The 25,836-nt window shown below is 39.9% G+C and overlaps 1 protein-coding gene across 5 annotated transcripts in view; it reads left to right on the forward strand.

The window, feature by feature from the left end:
- LOC106571696 (ankyrin repeat and SOCS box protein 2) overlaps positions 1–24,297 on the forward strand; it is a 40,997-nt gene extending 16,700 nt beyond the window's left edge. For 2 of the 5 annotated variants that reach the window (XM_014145071.2, XM_014145072.2), the window contains exons 3-10: positions 7,404–7,573; positions 8,382–8,537; positions 9,039–9,284; positions 9,444–9,615; positions 15,831–15,878; positions 20,955–21,528; positions 21,882–22,035; positions 23,318–24,296. In XM_014145071.2, coding sequence (XP_014000546.1) covers positions 7,404–7,573; positions 8,382–8,537; positions 9,039–9,284; positions 9,444–9,615; positions 15,831–15,878; positions 20,955–21,528; positions 21,882–22,035; positions 23,318–23,475 — 1,678 coding nt within the window. In that variant the 3' untranslated portion in view covers positions 23,476–24,296. Of the gene's footprint in view, positions 1–669; positions 1,740–7,403; positions 7,574–8,381; positions 8,538–9,038; positions 9,285–9,443; positions 9,616–15,830; positions 15,879–20,954; positions 21,529–21,881; positions 22,036–23,317 lie in introns of those variants that run through there. The other 3 variants (XM_014145073.2, XM_014145069.2, XM_014145070.2) reach the window with 3 other exon arrangements.
- Positions 24,298–25,836: the final 1,539 nt, after the last annotated feature.

A 25,836-nucleotide genomic window follows, 5' to 3' on the forward strand; every position in this document is an offset into this window, starting at 1 on the left:
AAATACTAATTGAGTGCATGTAAACTTCTGACCCACTGGGAATGTGATGAAAGAAATAAAAGCTGGAATAAATCATTCTCCCTACTATTATTCTGACATTTCACATTCTTAAAATAAAGTGTTGATCCTAACTGGCGTAAGACAAGGAATTTTTGCAAGGATTAAATGTCAGGAATTGTGAAAACTGAGTTTAAATGTTTTTGGCAAAGGTGTATGTAAACTTCCGACTTCAACTGTAGGTATTCCTCTTGTCGAGATGGGATAGGGCAGTGCAGTGTGATGGTGATTGCATCGTCTGTGGACCCATTGGGGCGGTAAGCAAATTGAAGTGGGTCTAGGGTGACAGGTAAGGTGGAGGCGATATGATCCTTGACTAGTCTCTCAAAGCACTTCACGATGACAGAAGTGAGTGCTACGGGGCGATAGTAATTTAGTTCAGTTACCTTTCCTTTCTTGGGTACAGGAACAATGGTGGCCATCTTGAAGGCTGTGGGGACAGCAGACTGGGATAGTGAGAGATTGAATATGTCCGTAAACACAGCAGCCAGCTGGTCTGCGCATGCTCTGAGTACGCGGCTAGGGATGCCGTCTGGGCCGGCAGTCTTGCGAGGGTTAACATGTTTAAATGTCTTACTCACGTCGGCCACAGAGAAGGAGAGACCACAGTCCTTGGTAGCGGGCCGTGTCAGTGGCACTGTATTATCCTCAAAACGGGCAAAGAAGGTGTTTAGTTTGTCTGGAAGAAAGACGTCGGAGTCCGTGACGTGGCGGGTTTTCCTTTAGTGGTCTATGATTGTCTGTAGACCCTGCCACATACGTCTCGTGTCTGAGCCGTTGAATTGCGACTCCACTTTTTCTCTATACGGACATTTTGCTTGTTTGCGGAGGGATTAACTACAATGTTTGTATTCTGCCATATTCCCAGTCACCGTTCCATTGTTAAATGCGGTGGTTTGCGCATTCAGTTTTGATTGAATTCCGCCATCTATCCATGGTTTCTGGTTAGCGTAGGTTTTAATAATGTAATGAAACAGCAGGGAGCAGGTCTCAATCCCTCGACCTTCTAGCCCGAAGTCCAGCGCGCTATCGACTGTGCCGCAAAAGCATGCTCATGCGGCAGAGTCAACATCCACGCTTATAAACCCAGGGTCGTTACAATACTGTTGCTTACTGTTTCTTGTGGAGCTAGCTAGTACACACTAGCTAGCTAACTAGCTAGTATATGCTAGCTAGCTATTACACACTAACTGGGCTAGCTAGCTAGTACACACTAGCTAGTACCTAGCTTCAAATCATGAATGTAATTTCACTACGCGTGCTGTTGGTTGTGGTAACACACCATACTCTCTGGCACCATTCAACATCCTGCCTGACCTCGCATGTCTCACAGCATCTGTGGCGTGAGAAGGTAACTGCTGGAGCCAGACCCTTTTGAAATATTGCACAATCCAGGTATGCAAAGCTCTTAGAGACTTACCAAAAAAGACTCACAGTTGTAATCACTGTGAAGGGTGTTTCTATCATGTATTGCATACTTATCAAATCAAGATATATTAGTATATATTGTTTCATTAAAATATTAATAAATTCAAGTCGGGTGAGTACTTATAATAGGCACTGTATCTCACATCTAGCAGGAGGAGGAAATATGACGACGTTGCAGTGACTCACTTGGTGGAAAGCGCATGCTGGCATATCACAGGCAATGGCTCCATTTAGTACGTGCCAGAGGCAAAGGAGTAAGTGTGTCCTTTCACAAAATACAACAAATATTGCTTTCACACCAAGACATGAACACTTTAGGATAGGTAATGATGTTTGTATAATATGTGATGACATTTGTTGTACGTTTTACATTATTTTCCCACTTTATAGGATACAAACCTGCTGGGAAAGATCTGTTGAAGGGAAATTCCACTACTTTTAACCTCATCTCAGGCACCATATCAGTGTCTACATATGTTAAAATGACGCATTCCAAGTGCGAATTACGGGAGAGATTGAGAAAATGGCTCCTCTAAAGGCAACAAATGTCCAACTTTAGGGGGTCTCTAAATATACAGAATTTGACAGAGACCCGTGCCGACAGCAAGATGCATCAATCTCACGTCATACTCTTTTTGGCCAAATGGCATCAGATACATGGGCTGCACATACTGAGAGAGGGGCGCTGTTTCGCTCGCTCGGATGCTTTCAGCCACTTACTTGCGAATTGAAGGAAAATGATGAAACATGATATGATAGTTTATTTTTATTGTTCACATTTTGGGGGAGCATGGCTTGCCTTGGCATCCATGAATACACACCTCTGTAGTAGGCCATATGACAATCGCTGAATGTCATTACACTTATGGTGTTTGGAAAGAGACATCTGTTACATTCATCAAATAGAGCATGCACAGTTTGGATGCTGGAATTATTTTGATGCCGCAGGTATCCTACTTTTTTAAGTGATTAGTTTAACAATCAGATGAAAACATCATGACTGGTTGTGTTCATGCCCCAAATGTAATACATTTTACCCTTAAATTACGGCTTTACGATAAGGCCCAATATAGAGGCTCCCTCAGATTTCATGGTATAATTCACACTCTGGACGCATTTCTACATTCTGTAGTTAAAAGGCTAAGGCTGTGTGAACAAACCACCAGTTCCTCCCCTGGAGGCCTACTTTACGAACGCATTATTTCCTTAGCTGCTGCTCTCCCTTTAGTAACTCTCAATCGTGAATGATAATTCTTCACAGTCATCACATGCCTGCTAAACCTTTTGATCTCAATCAGTTTCATGGGAATATTAATTAATATTTTCTTGAATTATGTAGTGTTGCATCGTGAGTGATTTTTAGAGCAGGCCTGGTGGTGCGCACTGAGAGAGAAATGAGAACATTCAAACTATCATCATAAATGTCATAAGAAATTAGGCGGTGCTTTTAACAGTAATGTTATACTATGCTATTATATTCGGTTATGTTATGCAGGACACTAATGAATCATTATGTGATCATGACATTGATTTAGCTTTGATCTAACTTCATTAAAAGAGCATCCTGCAGGCTCTGACATGTTAGTTATTGGAAGGAAGACAAGGAAAGAAATACCCCAAAAAATGTAGTAAAAAAAAATGTCTCCTTGCAAAACAAATGTATACTTTAAATATTTGGAATAATAAAGACCAAAAAATAAATATATATATATATATAGTGAGGGAAAAAAGTATTTCATCCCTATAATTTTAATGGTAGATTAATTTGAACAGTGAGAGACAGAATAACAACAAAAAAATCCAGAAAAACGCATGTCAAAAATGTTATAAATTGATTTGCTTTTTAATGAGGGAAATAAGTATTTGACCCCCTCTCAATCAGAAAGATTTCTGGCTCCCAGGTGTCTTTTATACAGGTAACGAGCTGAGATTAGGAGCACACTCTTAAAGGGAGTGCTCCTAATCTCAGTTTGTTACCTGTATAAAAGACACAGAAGCAATCAATCAAATCAGATTCCAAACTTTCCACCATGGCAAAGACCAAAGAGCTCTCCAAGGATGTCAGGGACAAGATTGTAGACCTACACAAGGCTGGAATGGGCTACAAGACCATCGCCAAGCAGCTTGGTGAGAAGGTGACAACAGTTGGTGTGATTATTCGCAAATGGAAGAAACACAAAAGAACTGTCAATCTCCCTCGGCCTGGGGCTCCATGCAAGATCTCAACTCGTGGAGTTGCAATGATCATGCGAACGGTGAGGAATCAGCCCAGAACTACACGGGAGGATCTTGTCAATGATCTCAAGGCAGCTTGGACCATAGTCACCAAGAAAACAATTGGTAACACACTACGCCGTGAAGGACTGAAATCCTGCAGCGTCCACAAGTTCCCTCTGCTCAAGAAAGCACATATACATGCCCGTCTGAAGTTTGCCAATGAACATCTGAATGATTCAGAGGACAACTGGGTGAAAGTGTTGTGGTCAGATGAGACCAAATGGAGCTCTTTGGCATCAACTTAACTCGCCGTGTTTGAAGGAGGAGGAATGCTGCCTATGACCCCAAGAACACCATCCCCACCGTCAAACATGGAGGTGGAAACATTATGCTTTGGGGGGTTAAAAAAAAGTATTATTATCATCATCGTTATTATTTTGAACCCACCTCCCACATATGGGGGAGGTGGGTTCAAAATAATAACGATGATGATAATAATATATTTTTTTAAAAGGCACTATTTTCTATCTTATTATTTAAACTACAACACTATTTTCACATACTTTATATAGACACTATGGTGCTGGAGATAATCAATATGAGGTTGAAAAGTAGTGGAATTTTCCTTTAAATTAACCAATACATTTAAAATGTATTACATTGAGATTTTGTGTAACTGGCCTACACCCCATTATGTCAATGTGGGATTATGATTTTAGAAATGTTTACTAATTAATAAAAAATGAAAAGCTGAAATGTTTTGAGTCAATAAGTATTCAACCATTTTGTTATGGCAAATAAAAATAAGTTATAAAAAATGTGATTAATAACCTGTTGGGGCTACAGGTTAGCAATGAACCCTGAGACGGGATTGCTAGCAAGGCTGGAAATTCAAAACATCAAAAATCTAATAATTTCAATTTCTCAAACAATCAACTATTTTCAAAGAGGCTTTACGGCAAAAGCATAAAGTTAGATTATGTTAGGACAGTACATAGCCACAAAAGTACAAACATCCATTTTCAATTCAAGGTCAGGCGTCACCAAAAGCAGAAACCAGCTAAAATTATGCACTAACCTTTGACAATCTCCATCAGATGACACTCCTAGGACATTATGTTATACAATACATGCATTTTTTGTTCCATCAAGTTCATATTTATATCCAAAAACAGCATTTTACAGTAGCGGTGAAATTCAGATTTTTTTCTTCTCTGAAATGCTTCCGGTGAACAACGTTACAAATTACAAAATTACTATTCGAAAACATTGGTAAATTATAATATTGTCATTCAAATATTCATAGTTTAACATTTCGTAAATGCTACTGCATTGCCAGATTTCAAAATAACTTTACTGGGAAATCACAATTTGCAATAAACCGGGTGCTGTGCTAAGAACAATAGGCTAGGCTATACAGGTTAGCACCATCTTGTAACCATGTAATATCAAAATTACTATTGTCAATAATCCCTTACCTTTGATTATCTTCATCCATTGGCACTTCCAGGAATCCCATGTCCACAACAAATGTGGTTTCTTTCAACAAAGTTCATAATTGATGTCCAAATAACTCCAAGTTGTTAGCGCTTCGGTAGGCTACTAAAAAGTAGCGCGGGGGGGGGGAAGTCACGGCGAAAAGTAAAAAAAAAAAATCTATTTACGTTCGTTCAAACATGTCAAACGTTGTTTAGCATCAATCTTTAGAGCCATTTTTAACGTGAAACATCAGTAATGTTTCAACCCGACCTCTCCTGTGTCTTGAAAAACGTATTTGAAAAATGTATCGCATCACATGATTGCGCAGGTGCAGCCAATAATGAAGTGACGACATCCCAGGGAGGTCAACTTCCCTTCCTTGTCATCCGGTCTCTGTTGATCATAGACGCTTCAAACAACTTTATAAAGATCGCTGACATCTAGTGGAAGCCGTAGGAGTTGCGAAATGAATCCTTTCTCACTGTGGTATCTATTAAACAATGATTAAAAAAAATAGTACAGCCACAAAATTCTTTTTTTCTCTCAGGTTTTCTCAGGTTTTTGCCTGCCATATGAGTTTTGTTATACTTACAGACACCATTCAAACAGTTCAAACAGAGTGTTTTCTATCCAAATCTGGTAATAATATGCATATCCTAGCTTCTGAGTTGGTGTAGGTGGCAGTTAAAAATGGGCACATATTTTTTACAAAATTCTCAATACTGCCCATTAGCCCCAAAAGGGTTTTAACAAGTCGCATACTAAGTTGCATGGACTCGGTGCTTAACAAGTAATACATTGCAAGGACTCACTCTGTGTGCAATAATAGTGTTTAACATTGTTTTTTTAGGACTACCTCATCTCTGTACCCAACATATACAATTACAGTATCTGTAAGGTCCCTCAGTCGAGCAGTGAATTTCAAACACAGATTCAACCACTAAGACCAGGGAGCTTTTCCAATGCCTCACAAAGGGCACCTATTGGTAGACGGGTATAAAACAAAGACATTGAGTATCTCTTTTAGCATGGTGAAGTTATTAATTACAATTTTCATGGTGTATCAATACACTCAGTTACTACAAAGATACAAGGGTCCTTCCTAACTCAGTTGCCAGAGAGGATGTAAACCAGGGATTGGTGACTTTAAAACATTTACAGTTTAATGGCTGTGATAGGAGAAAACTACAATGTTGTTGATCCATACTCAGTTAATACACAATACTAACCTAAATGATAGAGTGAAAAGAAGGAAGCTTCTACAGAATCAAAAATATTCCAAAACATGCATCCTGTTTGCAAAAGGCCCTAAAGTAAAACTGCAAAAAATGTGAATTTGATGTGTTGAATACAAACCGCTTTTTTTGGGGGCAAATCCAAAACAACACATCACTGAGTACCACTCTTCAAATTTTCAAGCATGGTGGTGGCCGCATCATGTACCATGGGTATGCTTGTCATCGGCAAGGACTAGGGAGTTTTTTAGGATAAAAAGAAACGTAATAGAGCTAAGCTCAGGCAAAATCCTAGAGGAAAACCTGGTTGTCTGCTTTCCAACAGACACTGGGAGACAAATTCACCTTTCAGCAGGACAATAACCTAAAACACAAGGCCAAATATACACTGGAGTACAGGAGGTTGGTGGCACCTTAATTGGGAACGGGCTCGTGGTAATGACTGGAGCGGAATCAGTGGAATGATATCAAATATATCAAACACATGGTTTCCAAGTGTTTGATGCCATTCCATTTACTCCATTCCAACCATTATTATTAGCTGTTCTCCCCTCAGCAGCCTCCAGTGCTGTCTAGCAATGATCAACAACCAACTTGACAGAGCTTGAGTTTTTTAAAATAATAATAATAATATTTTACAATCCAGGTGTGCAAAGCTCTTAGAGACTTATCTAGAAAAATGCACAGCTTTAAACGCTGCCAAAGGTGATTCTAGCATGTTTTGACTCAGGGGTGTGAATACTTATTTAAATTAGATTTCTGTATTTCATTTTTTATAAATTAACGAAAATGTCTAAAAACATGTTTTCACTTTGTCATTATGGGGTATTGTGTAGATGGGTAAAAAAAGTGAATCCATTTTGAATTCAGACTGTAACACAACCAAATGTGGAATAAGTCAAGGGGTATGAATACTTTCTGAAGGCATTGTATGTGGACTAGGTGTAAAAGGGTAAGTGGGTGATGGTGGGTATGTTTGCCTATTAGGGAAGAGGACACTATTGTGAAAGCCATCCTGAATGGTGATGTGACTACGTTACGAGCTATGGCTAAAGACACCGGGAATAACATACTGCGGCCTGACAAGTATGGATGGATCCCGTTGCACGAGGCTGCATATTATGGCCAAGACCAGTGTGTCAGGGTTCTTCTTGGGGGTAAGTGCAATTCAAAACGCCATAGATGTACATAGTGATGCAAAGTCATTAATTGGATTATTGTTGTTGTCCTTTTTGGTTTAACAATGGACATTTTCTGGGCTCACGTCAATTTTTTCTTCTTCAATTGAACGCCATAGTAGTCCATACCAAATAGTACACCCATTTTAACCCGAAAAGCGCTAACATATTGTTTTGCTTAAAAGCACCAACGTGGGTAATTTTTGACCCCAAATTGGTAGTCATTGCAAAGAAACACTGTCTGTCAAGCATTAACACTTTTCATGTATTAACCTTTTGTAATACAAGTAAATAGATATACATTTTCAGGGTACATACATCTACAACTGTGCCAAATGTTGTGCTTTTACCACAAAGTTTACTATTGAGCCCACATTTTCAGCTTAGCCATGCACTATTAATAATACTGAACTAGCAACCTTTCGGTTACTGGCCCAATGCTTTAACCACTACGCAACGTGCGACCCCTCACTGGTATACAAAATAAATATAATTTTTAATTCCTCCATATTAACACAGAAATCATGATAAATTATATGTTTTTGTCTGTAAGTAGTTGGTTGACAAAGTAAAAAAAACATTCAGAAGCATTAAAAAAAGGGTTTCGAAATTATGTTATTCTAAATTTACCCCTGTGGGCGCTTTTAGGGTTAACATTTAATTACCAAGTATTTTACAGTTTTCCATGTAAATGCCAGCTAAATAGCTGACTTTAAAAAACGGTATAAAATAAAGTAAAAACCTAATCTCATGTTTGTCTCCTGTGTTCTTCTTTCCACTTTTCAAGCTCAACCTGGAATGATTAACAAATGCGACCTGAAAGGCCAGACTGCTCTTATCTTGGCGGTGGGCAGGGAAAGGGTGGCCTGTGTAAAGGCGCTTCTGGAGAAAGGGGCAGACCCAGAACTCGCCACCAAGGAGAGAGAGACCCCCCTCTACAAAGGTAACACATTTGCCTTAGAGACCTACTAAGACCTATATCTTCCAACCTCTTTGTCATTATCCTTTTATTCTAAGTGTAGTAAGTCATAGACTACTTGACTGATAGTAAAATAACTTGTTGGGCAGCAACACTGTGAGAAAACTGGCTATAAAACTTGCCTTTGGGTTGGCTGGGCTGCAGATTTGAAAGAAAATCACTGGTATAAGAAACATGGTGGTGGAAAATCTCTCCAGACCATGCCTACACCGATCAAATGCTTTTACATTTGTGGGGAGTACTAGTGAACAAGTGCACACTTCCGGAGAAAGGAGAGGTGATTGGAAGACCAATACAACTACACCTAAAATCTGCCATTACAGATTCGCTCTCCCAGTACCTGCAAACTGTACCCTGGGAATAACCTCAAACCCTTGTTTAGGAAACACTGCCTACCATGACTAACAAAGGCTGGGAAATCTTCCATTTCTCCCCTGTCTGTCAATCTTTGACCGTATTCCACAGCTTGTGAAAGGGAGAATGCTGAGATTGTGGCCATGCTTCTGAATCACGGTGCTGTGGTGAACAAACACTGCATCCAGGGCTGGACGGCTCTCCAGGAGGCTGTGAGCCGCAACAGTGTGGAGATATGTGAGATGTTGGTCCAGGCCGGGGCTAAGCTCAGCCCAACCAACATGTACGGTATCACGCCCCTGTTTACTGCAGCCCAGAGTGGATGCGTGGAAACACTTCGATTTCTCATTAAACACGGTACGATTTTCCCCTCGAAAAGCGGGTGAATTCTGTAGGCCAAATGACATTACACCGAATTGAGACAGTCCACAGACCACATAGAGCTGTTATGGAGCTCTAACCATGGATCTTTGGTTGACGTTTCTTGCTGTATGTTACACTGAATATATGTTGTAGGTGCTGATATCAACAGCGAGGCCAGTGATGGGGCCACAGCTCTGTATGAGGCGGCTAAGAATGGCCATGAAGACATTGTGAAGCTTCTTCTTTCTCAGAATGCTGATGCCAACAAAGCGGGCAAGAAAGGACTTCTGCCACTACATATCGCTGCCCAACGAGGAACTGATGGGTAGGCGCAATTGGCTTAAATAACCTTGAAATATGGGAAGACATCCCCGCACAGACATCCCCGCACAGTACACTTAAAGGGATAGTTCGCCCAAATTACAAAATTACATATTGCTTTCTTTACCCTGAGAGCAGTCTGTGGACAAGGTATGACAGCAATCCATGCTTTGTTTACCTGGCCACTGTTTCCAAATGCTGTGGCACAAATCCAAGGCAATGCTACCGATTAGCATTTTTCGCACTTCAAGTCCAAATCAGCTCAATAAAGTTACTTATAGATGATTTTTGATGATGTATGTCTCATTATATGAGAGGCACAGTGCCTTCAGAAAGTATTCATACCCTTTGTCTTATTCCACATTGTGTGTTAAAGCCTGAATTCAAAATTGATTAAATCATTTTTTTTCTCTCACCCATCTACACAAAAACCCCATAACAACAAAGCGAAACCATGTTTTTAGAATTTGTCATATTTATTGAAAATGAAATACAGAAATATCTCATTTACTTAACTATTCACACCTCTGAGTCAATACTATGTAGAAAAACCTTTGGCAGAGATTACAGCTTTGAGTCATCTTGGGTATGTGGGTATCAGTTTTGTACATCTGGATTTGGGGATTTTCCCCCTTGCAGATTTTCTCAAGCTGTTAAATTACATGGGGAGAGGAGATGAACAGTGTAATGTAGTGAACATTATGCCATAATCCAGCATGTGTATTCGTACTGTGGGATTCCAGTTCCATGTTTTACAGTAGCCAGACAGTGGGAGTGATATGCCATGTGAGCCATGTGATGTCAGCATACTAGTGAGCAAAGTTAAACTAAAGTATACTAATGCCCCGACCTCAGTTCTTATAAACATAAGTAATCTAAACAGCGTGAAACGCACAAGAGAAGAATGCAATATACAAGACAAACTACGTACCTATGTGAGTAAACACAGATAGCATCAACAGCCTAGCTAACATCATAATCAGCTAACATCGTACATTACGGTACAATACCACGATAGCTAGAGCCCAACTCAATCGGCTCGAGGTGGAAAAAAATGGATCAACAGATTCAAGAATTTTCTAGTTGCATTAGACATTGCGGATAACACACAGAAAATGGCATTACTGTTACACTATGCAGGGTCGGATGTGTACGATATACTTGACAAACTGCAAGATACTGGAGCAGCTGATGACTATGTTACAGCTGTAGCCAAGCTCAATGCATATTTATGAAACCTACGTTTTCAGACAAGCAAGACAAATTAAAATGAAACCTTGGATGCTTACCACACAAGATTGAAGCAATTAGCATCCACCGGATGGGGCTAAAAGATGGTTCAATGGTTCTCCAACAACCACTTGATACAGGCAACGCACAAGAGATGTCGGATAAACAAGCTGCAGGCATGGAGAATGCTCATTCAAAATCACAAAAATAACTTTCAGTGTGCGCTGTACAAAATAAAAAATATAACAAAAGCCAGGGCTACAAAAATGAAAGCGACAAAAGTCAAAACAGAAAACGCAATAACTGTGGAGAAAAATTCCCACAACAATGGAGGACAAACAAATTGCCCAGCAAGTGGGGAAAAAAGGAAAGTGTGGAAAGTGTGGAATGGATGTGGAAAGTTAAATCACTTAAATAAATGCTGTAGATCACAGACCACCGAGTCCACTCCTCCAGTTGCTGAAAAACTAACCCAACAGCTTCCGAAACACAAAGTGCATAAAGTGCAGTCACAAGATGACAAAAAGACACAAAAACAAGACACCTCACCAAGCTCTGATGATGATTATGTTTATGTTGTGTGTACACCACACATCCAAGTTACCATTATGAACACAACTGTGGATGTTATTGTTGATTCGGGAGCAAGCGTTAACATTTGATGTCACATATGACAAGTTAAAGCCCAGCTGTGAATTAAAACAGGCTAAAGCAAACATATTTGCTTATGGCTCCGAACCACTTCCACTGAGAGGAAAATTCACAGCACCAGTCCGCTCCAAGACTAAGATGGTGGATACCACTTTCTATGTAGTCAAAGGTGACTCTGGTTCACTACTTCGCTGTCAGACAGCAACAGACCTTGGACTTCTGAAAATAATAAACTCTCTGTGCACGCCAAGTGAACCAGCGGATGGTTCATAAGCCAGTTTACAAACGAATACCAGGACCTCTTCCAAGGCATTGGATAACTCAAAGACCTTCAAGTGAAGCTGCACATTGATGACATAGTTCAAACAGCAGTACAACCACACAGGAGGATTCCTTTCCACATGAGAGAAAAAGTTCAACAGGAGCTTGACACACTACAAAGCCAAGACATCATTGAAAAAAAACAGCGAGCCAAAGCCATGGGTATCCCAGACCAAAACCCAAGACCCCTGGTAAAGTTTGAGTCTGTGTCGTCATGCGCCTTCTGAACACAGCAATACAACGTGAATGACAAATCACACCAACGGTTGATGATCTCATCCATGATCTGAATGGAGCAGTGGTGTTCTCCAAGCTAGATCTTAATGCTGGATACCACCAGCTTGAGTTACATCTAGACTCAAGATATATCACAACCGTCACTACACATACTGGCCTCTGGAGATACACCAGACTAAACTTTGGCATAAATTCAGCTGCCAAGGTGTTTCAAAATGCAATACAGCAAGTGCTGCAAGGCATTCCCAACGTGAGAAACATGAGCGATGACACCCTAGTCTAAGGTAGACCTCAAGATGAACACAACACAAGTCTCAAAGCTTTGTTTCAGAGATTGAGAGAGAAAAATCTCACGCTGAACAAAGAAAAATGTGAATACAGCAAAACAACACTTCAGTTTTACGGCTATGTTTTCTCTGAGAAGGGCATTTCAGCGGATCCAAAGAAAATCAAAGCCATACAGAATCTGCCAGAACCTCAAAATGTCCCGGAAGTTTGCAGTCTACTGGGTATGATACAATACTGCTCACGGTTCATCCCAGACGTCGCAACAACCGCACAGCCTCTTTGTGAGCTCACAAGAAAAGGTCACACCTGGTCTTGGAGACCAAAGCGATGGAAAAATGAAGAACACGTCTGATGCAGCACACGACGACATCCTACTTTGACCCAGCCAAGAGGTCGACACTGTTAGTTGATGCCAGCCAAGTTGATTTAGGTGCCATACTAAGTCAGCACAACCCTACAAGTGACAAAGACGTCCAGATCATCACATATGCCAGCGGAGCTCTTTCAGAGATTGAACAGCGCTACTCACAAACCGAGAGAGAAGCTCTGGAGATCATCTGGGCATGTGAACACTTTCACTTGTATCTCTACGGAGCTCACTTCACGGTCATCACAGAGTAGAGCTTATCTTCAACAACCCAAAAGCCACACCCCCAGCATGACTTGAGTGATGGAGACTGAGACTACAACCCTACAGCTACACTGTGAAGTACAAAGCCGGTAAAGATAACCCTGCTGAATACATGTCAATACATCCCATCTCAGGGGGAACACCACAAAGAACCTCTTGCATGGCAGACTAATATGTGAACTTTATCATTGACAACACAGTTCCCAAAGCTGATTCTAAAAGAGGTGCAATAAGAAACAAAGACTCAGCTCTACAAAAGGTGATGTGCCTATTGTCCACAGGCACCTGGCAAGATTCACTACATGACACACAAGATGTTGATTTCCAAACATTAAAAGCACTCTTTAGCATGAGACATGAACTAACAGTCAATGCACAAGAAAACATCATTCTGGGAGGAACACGGCTCATTCTTCCAGGCTTTCTCCATAACAAAGCAATCAACCTAGCTCACACAGGACATCTAGGTATTGTGAAAACAAAACAGCTACTGAGAGAGAAGGTTTGGTTTTCAGGCATGGATGACATGGTGGAAAAAGCAATTCAGCACTGCATTCAATGTCAAGCTGCCACTGCAGGAAATTATATGGAACCACTGTCTATGTCGAAACATTGACAAAGTTTTCTCCTCCTTTGGAGTACCTGAGATTGTAAAAACGGACAATGGACCTCCCTTCAATGGACAGTCCTTCACAGATTTCAGCCACTACCTTGGATTTAACATAGAAAGATAACACCTTACTGGCTGAGAGCTAATGCCGAAGCAGAACGCCTAATGAGAACACTCAAGAAATCTGTCACAGTCACAAACTCTGTAGGAAAACCTTGGAAACAAAATCACGACAGTTTTCTGAGAAACTACTGCGCAACCCCTCACGGAACTACTCAACAAACCCCAGCAGAGCTGATGTTTGGACACTCGACACTCAAACCAGGAGACACGGTACTCTGCTGTCAGCATGTCAAAGGAAAACTCACGACTCCCTACAATCCTAAACCTTACAAAGTCATGATAATCAAAGGATCGATGATAACGGTGACACGCTCTGGATGTCTGGAAACCAGAAACTCATCCTTCTTCAAAGAGCTCCCACCGTCAATGCCTGTTGACTTTGACCCCGAGCTGTCGGAAGAATAGGATGACCTGAACACTTGTCCACATGTCACTGAACAACCAGATCGAGACCCGGATCCTGATCCAAACCCTCAAAACTCTAAGAGAACCAATAGAAGACCTCCAAGATATCTAATTGAAGAGATGTAATTCATTGAGTTCAAAGACTGTGAAATAGTTAACCTTAATGTTGTATCCCAAGTGAAATATATACTGACCAGTAGTGATAACCTAAGTTTATTTTTATTTTAAAATAAGGGAGGGATGTAACGTAGTGAACATTATGCCATAATCCAGTCTGTGTATTCGTACCGTGGGATTCCAGTTCCATGTTTTACAGTAGCCAGACGGCGGGAGGGATATGCCATGTGAACCATGTAATGCCAGCATACTTCTGAGTAAAGTTAAACTAAAGTATATGAATGCCCCCGACCTCAGTTCTTATAAACATAAGCAATCTAAACAGCGGGACATTACAAACAGCAATCTTCAAGTCTTTTCATAGATTTTCAATGGGATTCAAGTCTGGGATTTGGTTGGGACACTCAAGGACTTTCACATTCTTGTTCTGAAGCCATTCCAGCATTTCTTTGGCAGTATGCTTGGGGTCATTGTCCTGTTGGAATGTAAATCTTTGACCCAGTCGAAGGTAATTTTCACTGAAACAGGTTCTCATCAAGGATTTTCCTGTATTTTGGCTCCATTCATTGTTCCCTCTATCCTCAGTCTCCCAGTCCCTGCCACTGAAAACTTCCCCATAGCATGATGCTGACACCACCATGCTTCACAGTAGGGATGGTGTTAGACAGGTGATTAGCTGTGCCTGGTTTTCACAAGACATAGCGCTTAGCATTTCAGGCCAAAGAGTTACATTTTTGCCTTATGCTCTCTGTCTTTCACGTGCCTTTTTGCAAACTCCAGGCTTGCTGTCATGTGCCTTTTTCTCAGGAGTGGCTTCCATCTGGCCACTCTCCCATAAAGCAAAGATTGGGGATGTGCTGTAGAGACTGTTGTCCTTCTACAGGTTCTCCTATCTCAGCCAAGGAACTCTGTAGTTCTCCTTGACCAAGGTCCTTCTAGCCCAGCTGCTCAGTTTGGTCGGACGGCCAGGTCTAGGCAGAGTCTGGCCTAGACCACTGTGCTCATGGAAACTTTCAACACTAGAAATTGTTTTATACCCTTCACCCTTCATATACCCTTTACCCTTCATATGCTTCATCACAATTATATCTCGGAGATCTACGGACAGTTTCTTGGACTGTTTCTTTTCTTTCTAAATCATATCCAAACAATTGAATTGACCACAGGTGGACTCCTATCAAGTTGTGGTGAAATCTCAAGCATGATCAAAGGAAATTGGATGACCCTGAGCTCAATTTGGAGTGTCATAGCAACGTGTGTGAATACTTAAGTAAATTAGATATTTCTGCACTTTATTTTCAATACATTTGCAACATTTCCACAAACATGTTTTCACTTTGTCATTATGGGGTATTGTGTGTAGCTGGATGAGAGAAAAAAAAATGATTTAATCCATTTTGAATTCAGGGTGTAACGACAAAGGAATAAGTCAAGGGGTATGAATACTTTCTGAAGGCACTATATGTTTATTCTCAATTTCCATTTTACAAATAGCCTACACCAGGGATAGCCAGATTATTATAATTATGTTGCTTACCCCTGGCCTACATTTTATTATTATTATTATAATATATATTATTATCATACATTGTTGTATTGTTTCCAGAAAAACCCTGCTGACCTATGACTTCTACAATTATGACAAGTCAGTGAAGTAAGTGCCTATGTCTGACTGGAGTTGCCAATGAAGTTGTGGTAGATAAGCGCTCCTTTAACATGGGACTTTAACTCAAGCTTTGCTCAATAGAATATTTATTTATGAGTTATTAAAACGTTATCTCTGGAATGTTTTTTGGTCCTCTGTAGTATTGTTGTATATTAATATTTTCATGTTTTCTGTAACCATTGCTTTGTTTATGGAGGTTTACTTTGTGTTAGCTTTTTAATGTGTTTTTTTTGTCATTAATGTCAGTAAATGTAATCATTCACACTCAATCCATTGAGTGGCATGATATCCATGATGTTCATCCCCATGTGTTCAATGTGTGTGGTATGACAACAGAATTATCTAAGCTTTTAGCATTATAGCAAGCTGCCAGTTTACAGTATCAGAGGAGACCTGCTCACACAAAGTGAGTTGGATGTTGGAAAACAGCTCCAAAGCTGATAAATCGATTCACCATCTGGTCCCAAAAATGTTTTGGGCCATGAATGGCTACCTCAACATGCAATCTTTCATGGGGGTCAAAGGTCATACATGTATGCATTTTGGGGTATATCGAGCCAAAATGGACAGCATTGGGATGTGCTCTATCATCACAGGGTAACCTGATGATAACTACACACAATTTCACACAGAACAAGATCAGTCCCAGCAGCCTATTTTCAAGATGGCCACCATTAATTTCAATGGGGAGGAACTGCATTGATTTTGCATGGCCATAACTGATTACATAATTGGTGTAATCAGATCATAATGAGTGCACCAAACTTTACATGAAGCTAGGAAAAGCCTAAACATTGATGCCTTGCTATTGTACACATTTTCCAATATGGTTTTAATTGGATTGGTCTAACATTGACACAACTCTTTCAATAATACTTTAGGTAGAATGTGCACAATGATAATTAATCCTTTACCCTTTATTAATAATTCCTTTAACATTCCTTTATCAGCCTGTGAACATTCTATTGCATAGACTCCCTACAACAAGATATATAAAGGTGTGGAAAACATAGAAAGCACATTTCTTGGAGAGGGTATCAGATATAAATTTGATCAGGGGCTTGTAGGGAACAATTTACCATCAAACCTTTGCCTCACTAAAGTGGACAAATTTTTCCGCTGACACGTGGATTATAACTTCCAAACCAGCAATATGGAAAGACGTTACATTCCATATATTTAGCAAAATATAATGTTTTAAAAGTGCAAACAACTTGAGTTTGTTGCTATGCAAGATGCCATCTTGTCTATAGAAATATAATGAATCATTCTACATTATGTGAACTTGCCACAGATAACCATTCTGATTGGTTACTGATGACGCAATTCAAGTTCAGGAGGATACGTTCAGGTAACCTCGGTCCATCGGTGTGATTCCACTGCTGGTGTCCATTCTTTCTTTTGAATAGACTTCAAGTGCAAAAATTAATGAAAATGCTAAATGTTTGTCGAATGCATTGGGCAGAAGTAAATTAATGACTGGTACTGTATATATTTGCATAGATTAGCATAAAATAACTCACCGACGTTAACTCTTGAACCGTTCAAGCTAGTGACACCAAACCAACTTTCACATGTTCAGGCTATCCTAACTTCAAATTCGACAACACCTTTATAAACTATAAACAGTGGTAATTAGCATTATTAGCAAAAAATGTATTGATTCAATGTAAAAAATAAGAGCACACTGGTAGACATTTTAAATGTGACTGCTCTTTAACCGTTTAAGCTATAAACATTAAAATAACATTAACATTTTCAAAAATTTTCAAAGCCATAAATACTGTAAAACAAGCTAGCAAGCACACCATATTTTCTTCAGGAAATGTACTTTTCTAGTTTTATATAATACTAAAACACTAAAAACAGTGTGCTTGCTTCAGCAAGAGCTAATGATCAAATAATTTAAGATATATAATATAAATAGTCTTAATAGCTGGTAATGTTGCAGTTGCCCTTGTGGTGATACTGATGATTTATTGACTCCATTCGTGGGAGCTCATGTCATGGTCATCTACAGTGCCTTCGGAAAGTATTCAGACCCCTTGACATTTTCCACATTTTGTTAGGTTACAGCCTTATTCTAAAATTGATTAAATTGTTTTTTTCCCCTCATCAATCTACACACAATACCCCATAATGACAAAGGAAAAACAGGATAATTTTTTATTATTTAATTTTTTTTTTTTGTTATTAACTATAAAAAACTGCTATCACGTTTACGAAAAGTATTCAGACCCTTTACTCAATACTTTGTTGAAGCACCTTCGACAGCGATTACAGCCTCAAGTCTTCTTGGGTATAACGTTCCAAGGTTGGCACTCCTGTATTTGGGAAGTTTCTCCCATTCTTCTCTGCAGATCCTCTCAAGCTCTGTCAGGTTGGATGGGGAGCATTGTTGCACAGCTATTTTCAGGTCTCTCCAGAGACGTTCGGTCATGTTCAAGTCCGGTCTCTAGCTGGGCAACTCAAGGACATTCAGAGACTTGTCCCGAAGCCACTCCTGTGTTGTCTTTGCTGTGTGCTTAGGGTCGTTGTCCTGTTGGAAGGTGAACCTTTGCCCCAGTCTGAGGTCCTGAGCGCTCTGGAGCAGGTTTTCATCAAGGATCTCTCTGTACTTTGCTCCGTTCATCTTTGCATCGATCCTGACTAGTCGCCCAGTCCCTGCCACTGAAAAACATCCCCACAGCTTGATGCTCCCACCACCATGCTTCACCATAGGCATGGTGCAATGTTTCCTCCAGAAGTGACGCTTGGCCTTGAGGCCAAAGAGTTCATTCTTGGTTTTATCAGACCAGAGAATCTTGTTTGTCATGGTCTGAGAGTCTTTAGGTGCCTTTTGGCAAACTCCAAGCTGGCTGTCGTGCTTTTTAGTGAGGAAAGGCTTCCGTCTGGCCACTCTACCATAAAGGCCTGAATGGTGGAGTGCTGCAGAGATGGTTGTCCTTCTGGAAGGTTCTCCCATCTCCACAGAAGAACTCTAGATCTCTGTCAGACTGACCATCGGGTTCCTGGTCACCTCCCTAACCAAGGCCCTTCTCCCCCGATTGCTCAGTTTGGCCAGGCGGCCAACTCTATTAAGAGTCTTGGTGGTTTCAAACGTCTTCCATTTAAGAATGATGGAGGCCACTGTGTTTTTGGGGACACTTTTTGGTACCCTTGCCCAGATCTGTGCCTCGACGCAATCCAGTCTCGGAGCTCTACAGACAATTCCTTCGACCTCATGTCTTGGTTTTTGCTCTGACATTCACTGTCAACTGTGGGACTTTGTATAGACAGGTGTGTGCCTTTGCAAATCACGTCCAATCAATCGAGTTTACCACAGGTGGACTCCAATCAAGTTGTAGAAACATCTCAAGGATGATCAATGGAAACAGGAAGCACCTGAGCTAAATTTCGAGTCTCATATGAAATGGGCTGAATACTTATGTAAATAAGGTATTTCTGTTCTTTATTTTTAATCAATGTGAAAAAGTTTCTAAAAAACAGTTTTTGCTTTGTCATTTATGCAGTATTGTGTGTAGATTGCTGAGGATTTATTTAATCAATTTTAGAATAAGACTGTAACGTAACAACGTGTAAAAAGTCAAATGGTCTGAATACTTTCCGAAGGCCCTGTATGTAATCATGGGCTTGAACAAGATGAGCAAATTGCTTATATACAGTCTTCCACCATTACGTCATTATTTTAAAAGGAATACTTATTAACAATTTCAGCCTGTTTTCAGCCTGTTTTGGTAGAATGGAGTTTTGGCATGCCTGGTGACATCTCCAGGTGGTAAATTAGTTAATAAAATAGTTCCAAATCTCTATGCCAATAACAGCTACTTTTCAGTTTCCCCATCCCCACACAGACAGTACTAGCAAAATTCTTGCTTGAGAAATTGCTATTTGCTAAGAAAATATTTTTGTTTCTTTTTTTTACCATTTTAAGGTACTTAAAGTGACAGCTCACCCAAATCATCTATAAGTGACTTTGTTAAGCATTGTAATACATTTTTCGATACTTTCAGATGATTTGTACATGATGCACAAAAAAATTTTAATATCGGTCCCATGATTTCAATTTGGATTTTTGCCACAAATGCGAATACCTTTCATACCTTGTCCATAGACTGCTTACAAGATAAGGAAACCAATATGTAATTTTGTAAACTTGAACTATCCCTTTAAAGCAGCTTGAAACTTGAAACGTGTCATCGCTATCACGGACAGACCTAAGATTAACCAGACTTTTTGATATCTCAAAAAAAAAAAAAAAACTAATTTGCATATGTAACACTAATGCTGAAAATCATCTGCAATCATCTTTTTCTCATGAACCATACTTCAGATTCACTCCAGATTTTGTATTTAGACTCATTACATCAGTCTTTAATGGTTTGAGAAAAAATTGTTGCTACATTCTAATATGAGAGTATTGTACCTATAGATTCAGTGAAGTAGCCTCTAATGAATTTCAGAAATATAACCAACCTACAGCACTAGACTAAACTTAACTTGCGTCATCCTTGTGGTATTGCGAGATAAACATGGTAATGCTTTCATTGATTCCACATAAAGGAAGATCATTTCTACATGATAGAGTGCTTGCTTTCTTATTCAACTGATCTTTTGACCTTTCTGTGATCCAGTGAACCCTGTTCATTGCTGCTTGCAGCCACATGTTATATATATTTTTTTAAATAATGATTGTGCTCTCCCCCTTGCCTCTATCCTTTACACTACCCTACCCCCTAGTTTATGTTTCCGACTCTACCGACTTCCCTCTCACTTGCACATTCCTCCAGGAGTCCGCACATCAACTGGAAGAAACAGAAGTTAGAAAGGGATTCTCAACCAATGATAATGCTACAGTAATCATTCAGTTCGTAGAGCACACAATTCCGGTTGGAGGATTCCGCAATCAGGATGGTAAAAACCAGGGATGGAATTCTCCATCTGGGAATACTCCAACTGGGATTTCTGAAAAAAGTGGACGTTTTGGGGGAATTTTGCAACCCTACCCCTTGATCCTCAACTCTGGGCACCCTCTAATTTCCCCTGTGTGGTTTTCTATTTCAGTATCGTGTCGTTGCTGATCAAAGCCACCAGCAAGTCCAGAGTGAATCGCAGTGGCATCAGTCCCCTCCATCTTGCCGCCGAGTGCAACAGGGATGAAATCCTGGAGGTCCTAATCGAGGCCGGCTACGATGTCAATGCCATGCTGTCAGAGGACCGCTCCAAGATGTATGAGGATCATCGCAGCACAACTCTATACTTTGCCGTCGCCAACGGCAACGTGGAAGCGACCACCATGCTTCTAGAAGCCGGTGCCAACCCCAACCTAGACACATTCAACACACTACTTGTGGCCGTTCGGCAGGGTAGTATCGAATTGGTCACTTTGCTGGTGGAGCACGGGGCCAACGTTAACGCCTACGTCCCCACTCACCCCACCTCATTCCCGGCCACTGTCATGTTCAGTATGAAGTACCTGTTAATGCTGAAGTATTTGATGGACAATGGCTGTGATGCCCACTCCTGTTTTAGTTGCACTTACGGCAGTGGTCCACATCCACCCATTCAAGAGACCTCTGAGAGGGATGACTTGCGCTACAATAACGATACACGCAGGAATACTGGGAAAGCTGTTCAGGTAAACAAAACAAGAGTGAAATATTTAGTGTGTGCATGTGTAATGTATTCAGATGCACTGTAAATATAATGGTGAATCCTATATACAGTATTGAGATCCCACTACAAAAAGTGTTATAAATTATAAATGTACATGGGAGTTAAATAGGCTGGTATAGTTATTATACTACATAGTAGTTCTAATTATACTACAGCCAGCTGTAAGTACTATGTAATAATGTTTACCTAAACTGTAATCTCCTATGTAACTGTCATGCTGTCATGTTAGCACAGGTATTTGGAACACTTTCTTGCGGGGACTTAAAAATACAATATACCATAGCCTACCATTGCTTTTTGTGTTTCCATCAATAGTTCTGTGAGATAATCTCAACACAGGCAATAAACCGCTGGGTAGGACCCATCATAGACGTACTCCTGGATTATGTTGGCCATGTGAAACTCTGCTCCAGACTTACTGAACACCTAGATAGCTTTGAGGACTGGGAAGCCATCAAGGAGAAAGCAAGTGAGTGTCCCCAGACTTGCAAACAAGCACAGACACACATACCCATACTGTACACACACACACACACACACACACACACACACACACACACACACACACACACACACACACACACACACACACACAAACACTCACTCTTAGAAAAGTGCTATCTAGAACCTTTAAGGATTCTTCGGCTGTAGGAGAACCCTTAGAACAACCATTTTTGGTTCCAGGTAGAATCCTTTTGGGTTCCATGTAGAACCCTTTCTACAGCGGGTTTTACATGGAACTTAAAATGGTTATACAGTTGAAGTCGGAAGTTTACATACACTTAGGTTGGAGTCATTAAAACTCGTTTTTCAATCCCTCCACAAATTTCTTGTTAACAAACTATAGTTTTGGCAAGTTGGTTAGGACATCTACTTTGTGCATGATACAAGTAATTTTTCCAACAATTGTTTACAGACAGATTATTTCACTTATAATTCACTGTATCACAATTCCAGTGGGTCAGAGGTTTACATACGCTAAGTTGACTGTGCCTTTAAACAGCTTGGAAAATTCCAGAAAATGATGTCATGTCTTTAGAAGCTTCCGATAGGCTAATTGACATCATTTGATTCAATTGGAGGTGTACAATTTAAAGGCAATGCTAAAAATACTAATTGAGTGAAAGTAAACTTCTGACCCACTGGGAATGTGATGAAAGAAATAAAAGCTGAAATAAAATCACTCTACTATTATTCTGATATTTCACATTCTTAAAATAAGTGGTGATCCTAACTGACCTAAGACAGGGAATTTTTACTAGGATTAAATGTCAGGAATTGTGAAAAACTGATTTTAAATGTGTTTGGCTAAGGTGTCTGTAGACTTCCGACTTCAAATGTATCAAAAAGGGTTCTACATGGAATCAAAAAGGGTTATTCTAAGGGTTCTGCTACAGCCAAAGAACCCTTAAGGGTTCCCCTACAGCCGAATAACCCTTTGTTCTAAGAGTTTATTACACAACAGAAAGTAGCATTTTGGTGTAGCGGTACTGTATGCATGGGTGATAACCAGGGTTCAATACCAGCCTGTTACAGTGGTGCCATGACCTGGATCCCAGAGCTAATGTCTAGCAGCTGCTGGGGTTACTTCTGTGATGAGGGGGATGTCATGCACGCGTGCACACACAGCCACACACACCAATGCCCAAACAGGAACTTATTTTGAGGGACTTGTGCAGATGTTATATGTATACTGTTTAAATAATGTACAAGCGTCACATATTATCGTATCTGTTGCCATTGTCTTCCAGCGCCACCGCGTCCACTGATGCAGCTGTGTAGGCTGAAGATCCGGCAGCAGGTTGGAATCCACAGACTGAGGTGCATCAACAAACTGCCCCTCCCACCACGAGTAATCAAGTACCTTAACCACGAAGAGCGTAACCAAGAAGAGTTTTGTGCATACTAGATAGTGACATCATAGTCAAAACAAGAGATGACAGAGGGAATGCCGCACAAAATCGATTGACATAAGTGTTTATGGTGTGAATATTTTTACTGATAATTCAGCAGTAATGTAGAGTACAGTTACATTTCACAATTAAACTTTAAGATCAGACTTATGTAGTAATTTAATAAGCTCACCCGACTAAAGGTTCACTTAACAAAGTTGGTAGCATTTTATTTGACTGTTGTAGACATTACTAGGTACTTTCTAGTAATTACTTTTATTTAAATTACTAGGAATTCGCAAGTACATGGTAAAATGGTAATTACAGTAATAACATATTAATTACTTGTTTGTTTCAGTGAGACCAACTTAAGCAACATTTTTAAACAAATATTGAAATGGGTTTTTGTCAAGTTTAGAAAATCGACCTGTTTGAGTGTACAGTAATTTTGGGGCGTTATAGGACCCTGTAAGGCCAGCTTTTATGAATTTTTGATATTTTTTGAATGAGTTCAACCTTAGTTGAGACTTCATAATCTTGTTATTGAGAAAAGTTTATTCAAATTCTCAATGGAAGATAAATATAAAATAAATGCACAAATGGATTTTTGTCTAGGTTTGGAAAGCTGCATATTTGATTGCACAGCATTTTTGGGGAATCATTTTACCCTTTTAGGCTACCTTATATGTACAGTTGAAGTCGTACGTTTATATACACCTTAGCCAAATACATTTGAACTCAGTTTTTCACAATTCCTGACATTTAATCCTAGTAAAAATTCCCTGTCTTAGGTCTGTTAGGATCACCACTTTTATTTCTTTCATCACATTCCCAGTGGGTCAGAAGTTTACATACACTCAATTAGTATATGGTAGCATTGCCTTTAAATTGTTTAACTTGGGTCAAACGTTTCAGGGTAGCCTTCCACAAGCTTTCCACAATAAGTTGGGTGAATTTTGGCCCATTCCTCCTGATAGCGCTGGTGTAACTGAATCAGGTTTCTAGGCCTCCTTGCTCGCACACGCTTTAACAGTTCTGCCCACAAATGTTCTATGGGATTGAGGTCAGGGCTTTGTGATGGCCACTCCAATACCTTGACTTTGTTGTCCTTAAGCCATTTTGCCACAACTTTGGAAGTACGTTTGGGGTCCTTGCCCATTTGGAAGACCCATTTGCGACCAAGCTTTAACTTCCTGACTGATGTCTTGAGATGTTGCTTCAATATATCCACATAATTTTCCTTCCTCATGAAGCCATCTATTTTGTGAAGTGAACCAGTCCCTCCTGCAGCAAAGCACCCCCACAACATGATGCTGCCACCCTCGTGCTTCACGGTTGGGGTGGTGTTCTTCAGCTTGCAAGCCTCCCCCTTTTTCTCTAAACAATACGATTGTCATTATGGCCAAACAGGAATTTTCCAAGCTGTTTAAAGGCACAGTCAATTTAGTGTATGTAAACTTCTGACCCACTGTAATTGTGATACAGTGAATTATAAGTTAAATAATCTGTCTGTAAACAATTGTTGGGAAAGTTACTTGTGTCATGCACAAAGTAGATGTCCTAACCGACTTGCCAAAACTATAGTTTGTTAACAAGAAATTTGTGGAGTGGTTGAAAAACAAGTTTTAATGACTCTAACCTAAGTGTATGTAAAATTCTGAGTTCAACTGTATATATATGTTGTGTTTTTGTAAATATTACATTTTTACAGTTTAACTTATGCCAAAGATAGGAGTTGAACATGAAGGTTTACAGCATTTCCTGAGAGTAAATTTCACAGGAGAGATTGAGAATATGAGAGCAAAACACTATATTTAATTTGATATGTGTAAATAGATTTCAATTTGTGCATTTGCAGTATTCTGTATGCCCTCTGAGGTAAGGGTCACCTTTTTCTAATATTTGGATATATTGCTCTAGAAGGTGACTTCCATGTACTTGTATTTCTGATCATGGAAACAATTCAATCTTGTGTCTGTGTAAAAAAATAAACATAATTTGAATATCAATTTTCTATGGATTGATCATTAGTCATCAAATAATCCATTAGTCCAGTCATTAACAGTTTTTAAACAAATACTCACTGATTGTATTCATTGGGATATGCAATAATTACATAGTTTGTGTTTCCAGTTTTAGGGTCCAGCATTCCTGAATAAATAATGATTGTTGATTAGAATTGATTGTGTGTGTGTGCATGCTCGCACTTCATTTCAGACAAACTCCTCATGATGGAGCCAAATGACTTCAGAGGATTGCTCTATGGATAAAGTTGTGTTTATACCTTCATCCCTCTTTCCCTCTAGCGTTGGACAGAACTACTACTGTAGATCACAGGTTGGTGGCACCTTAATTAGGGAGGACGGGCTCGTGGTAAT

The sequence above is a fragment of the Salmo salar genome, chromosome ssa15 (genome assembly GCF_905237065.1).
Source record: "Salmo salar chromosome ssa15, Ssal_v3.1, whole genome shotgun sequence".
Taxonomy (NCBI): Eukaryota; Metazoa; Chordata; class Actinopteri; order Salmoniformes; family Salmonidae; genus Salmo; species Salmo salar.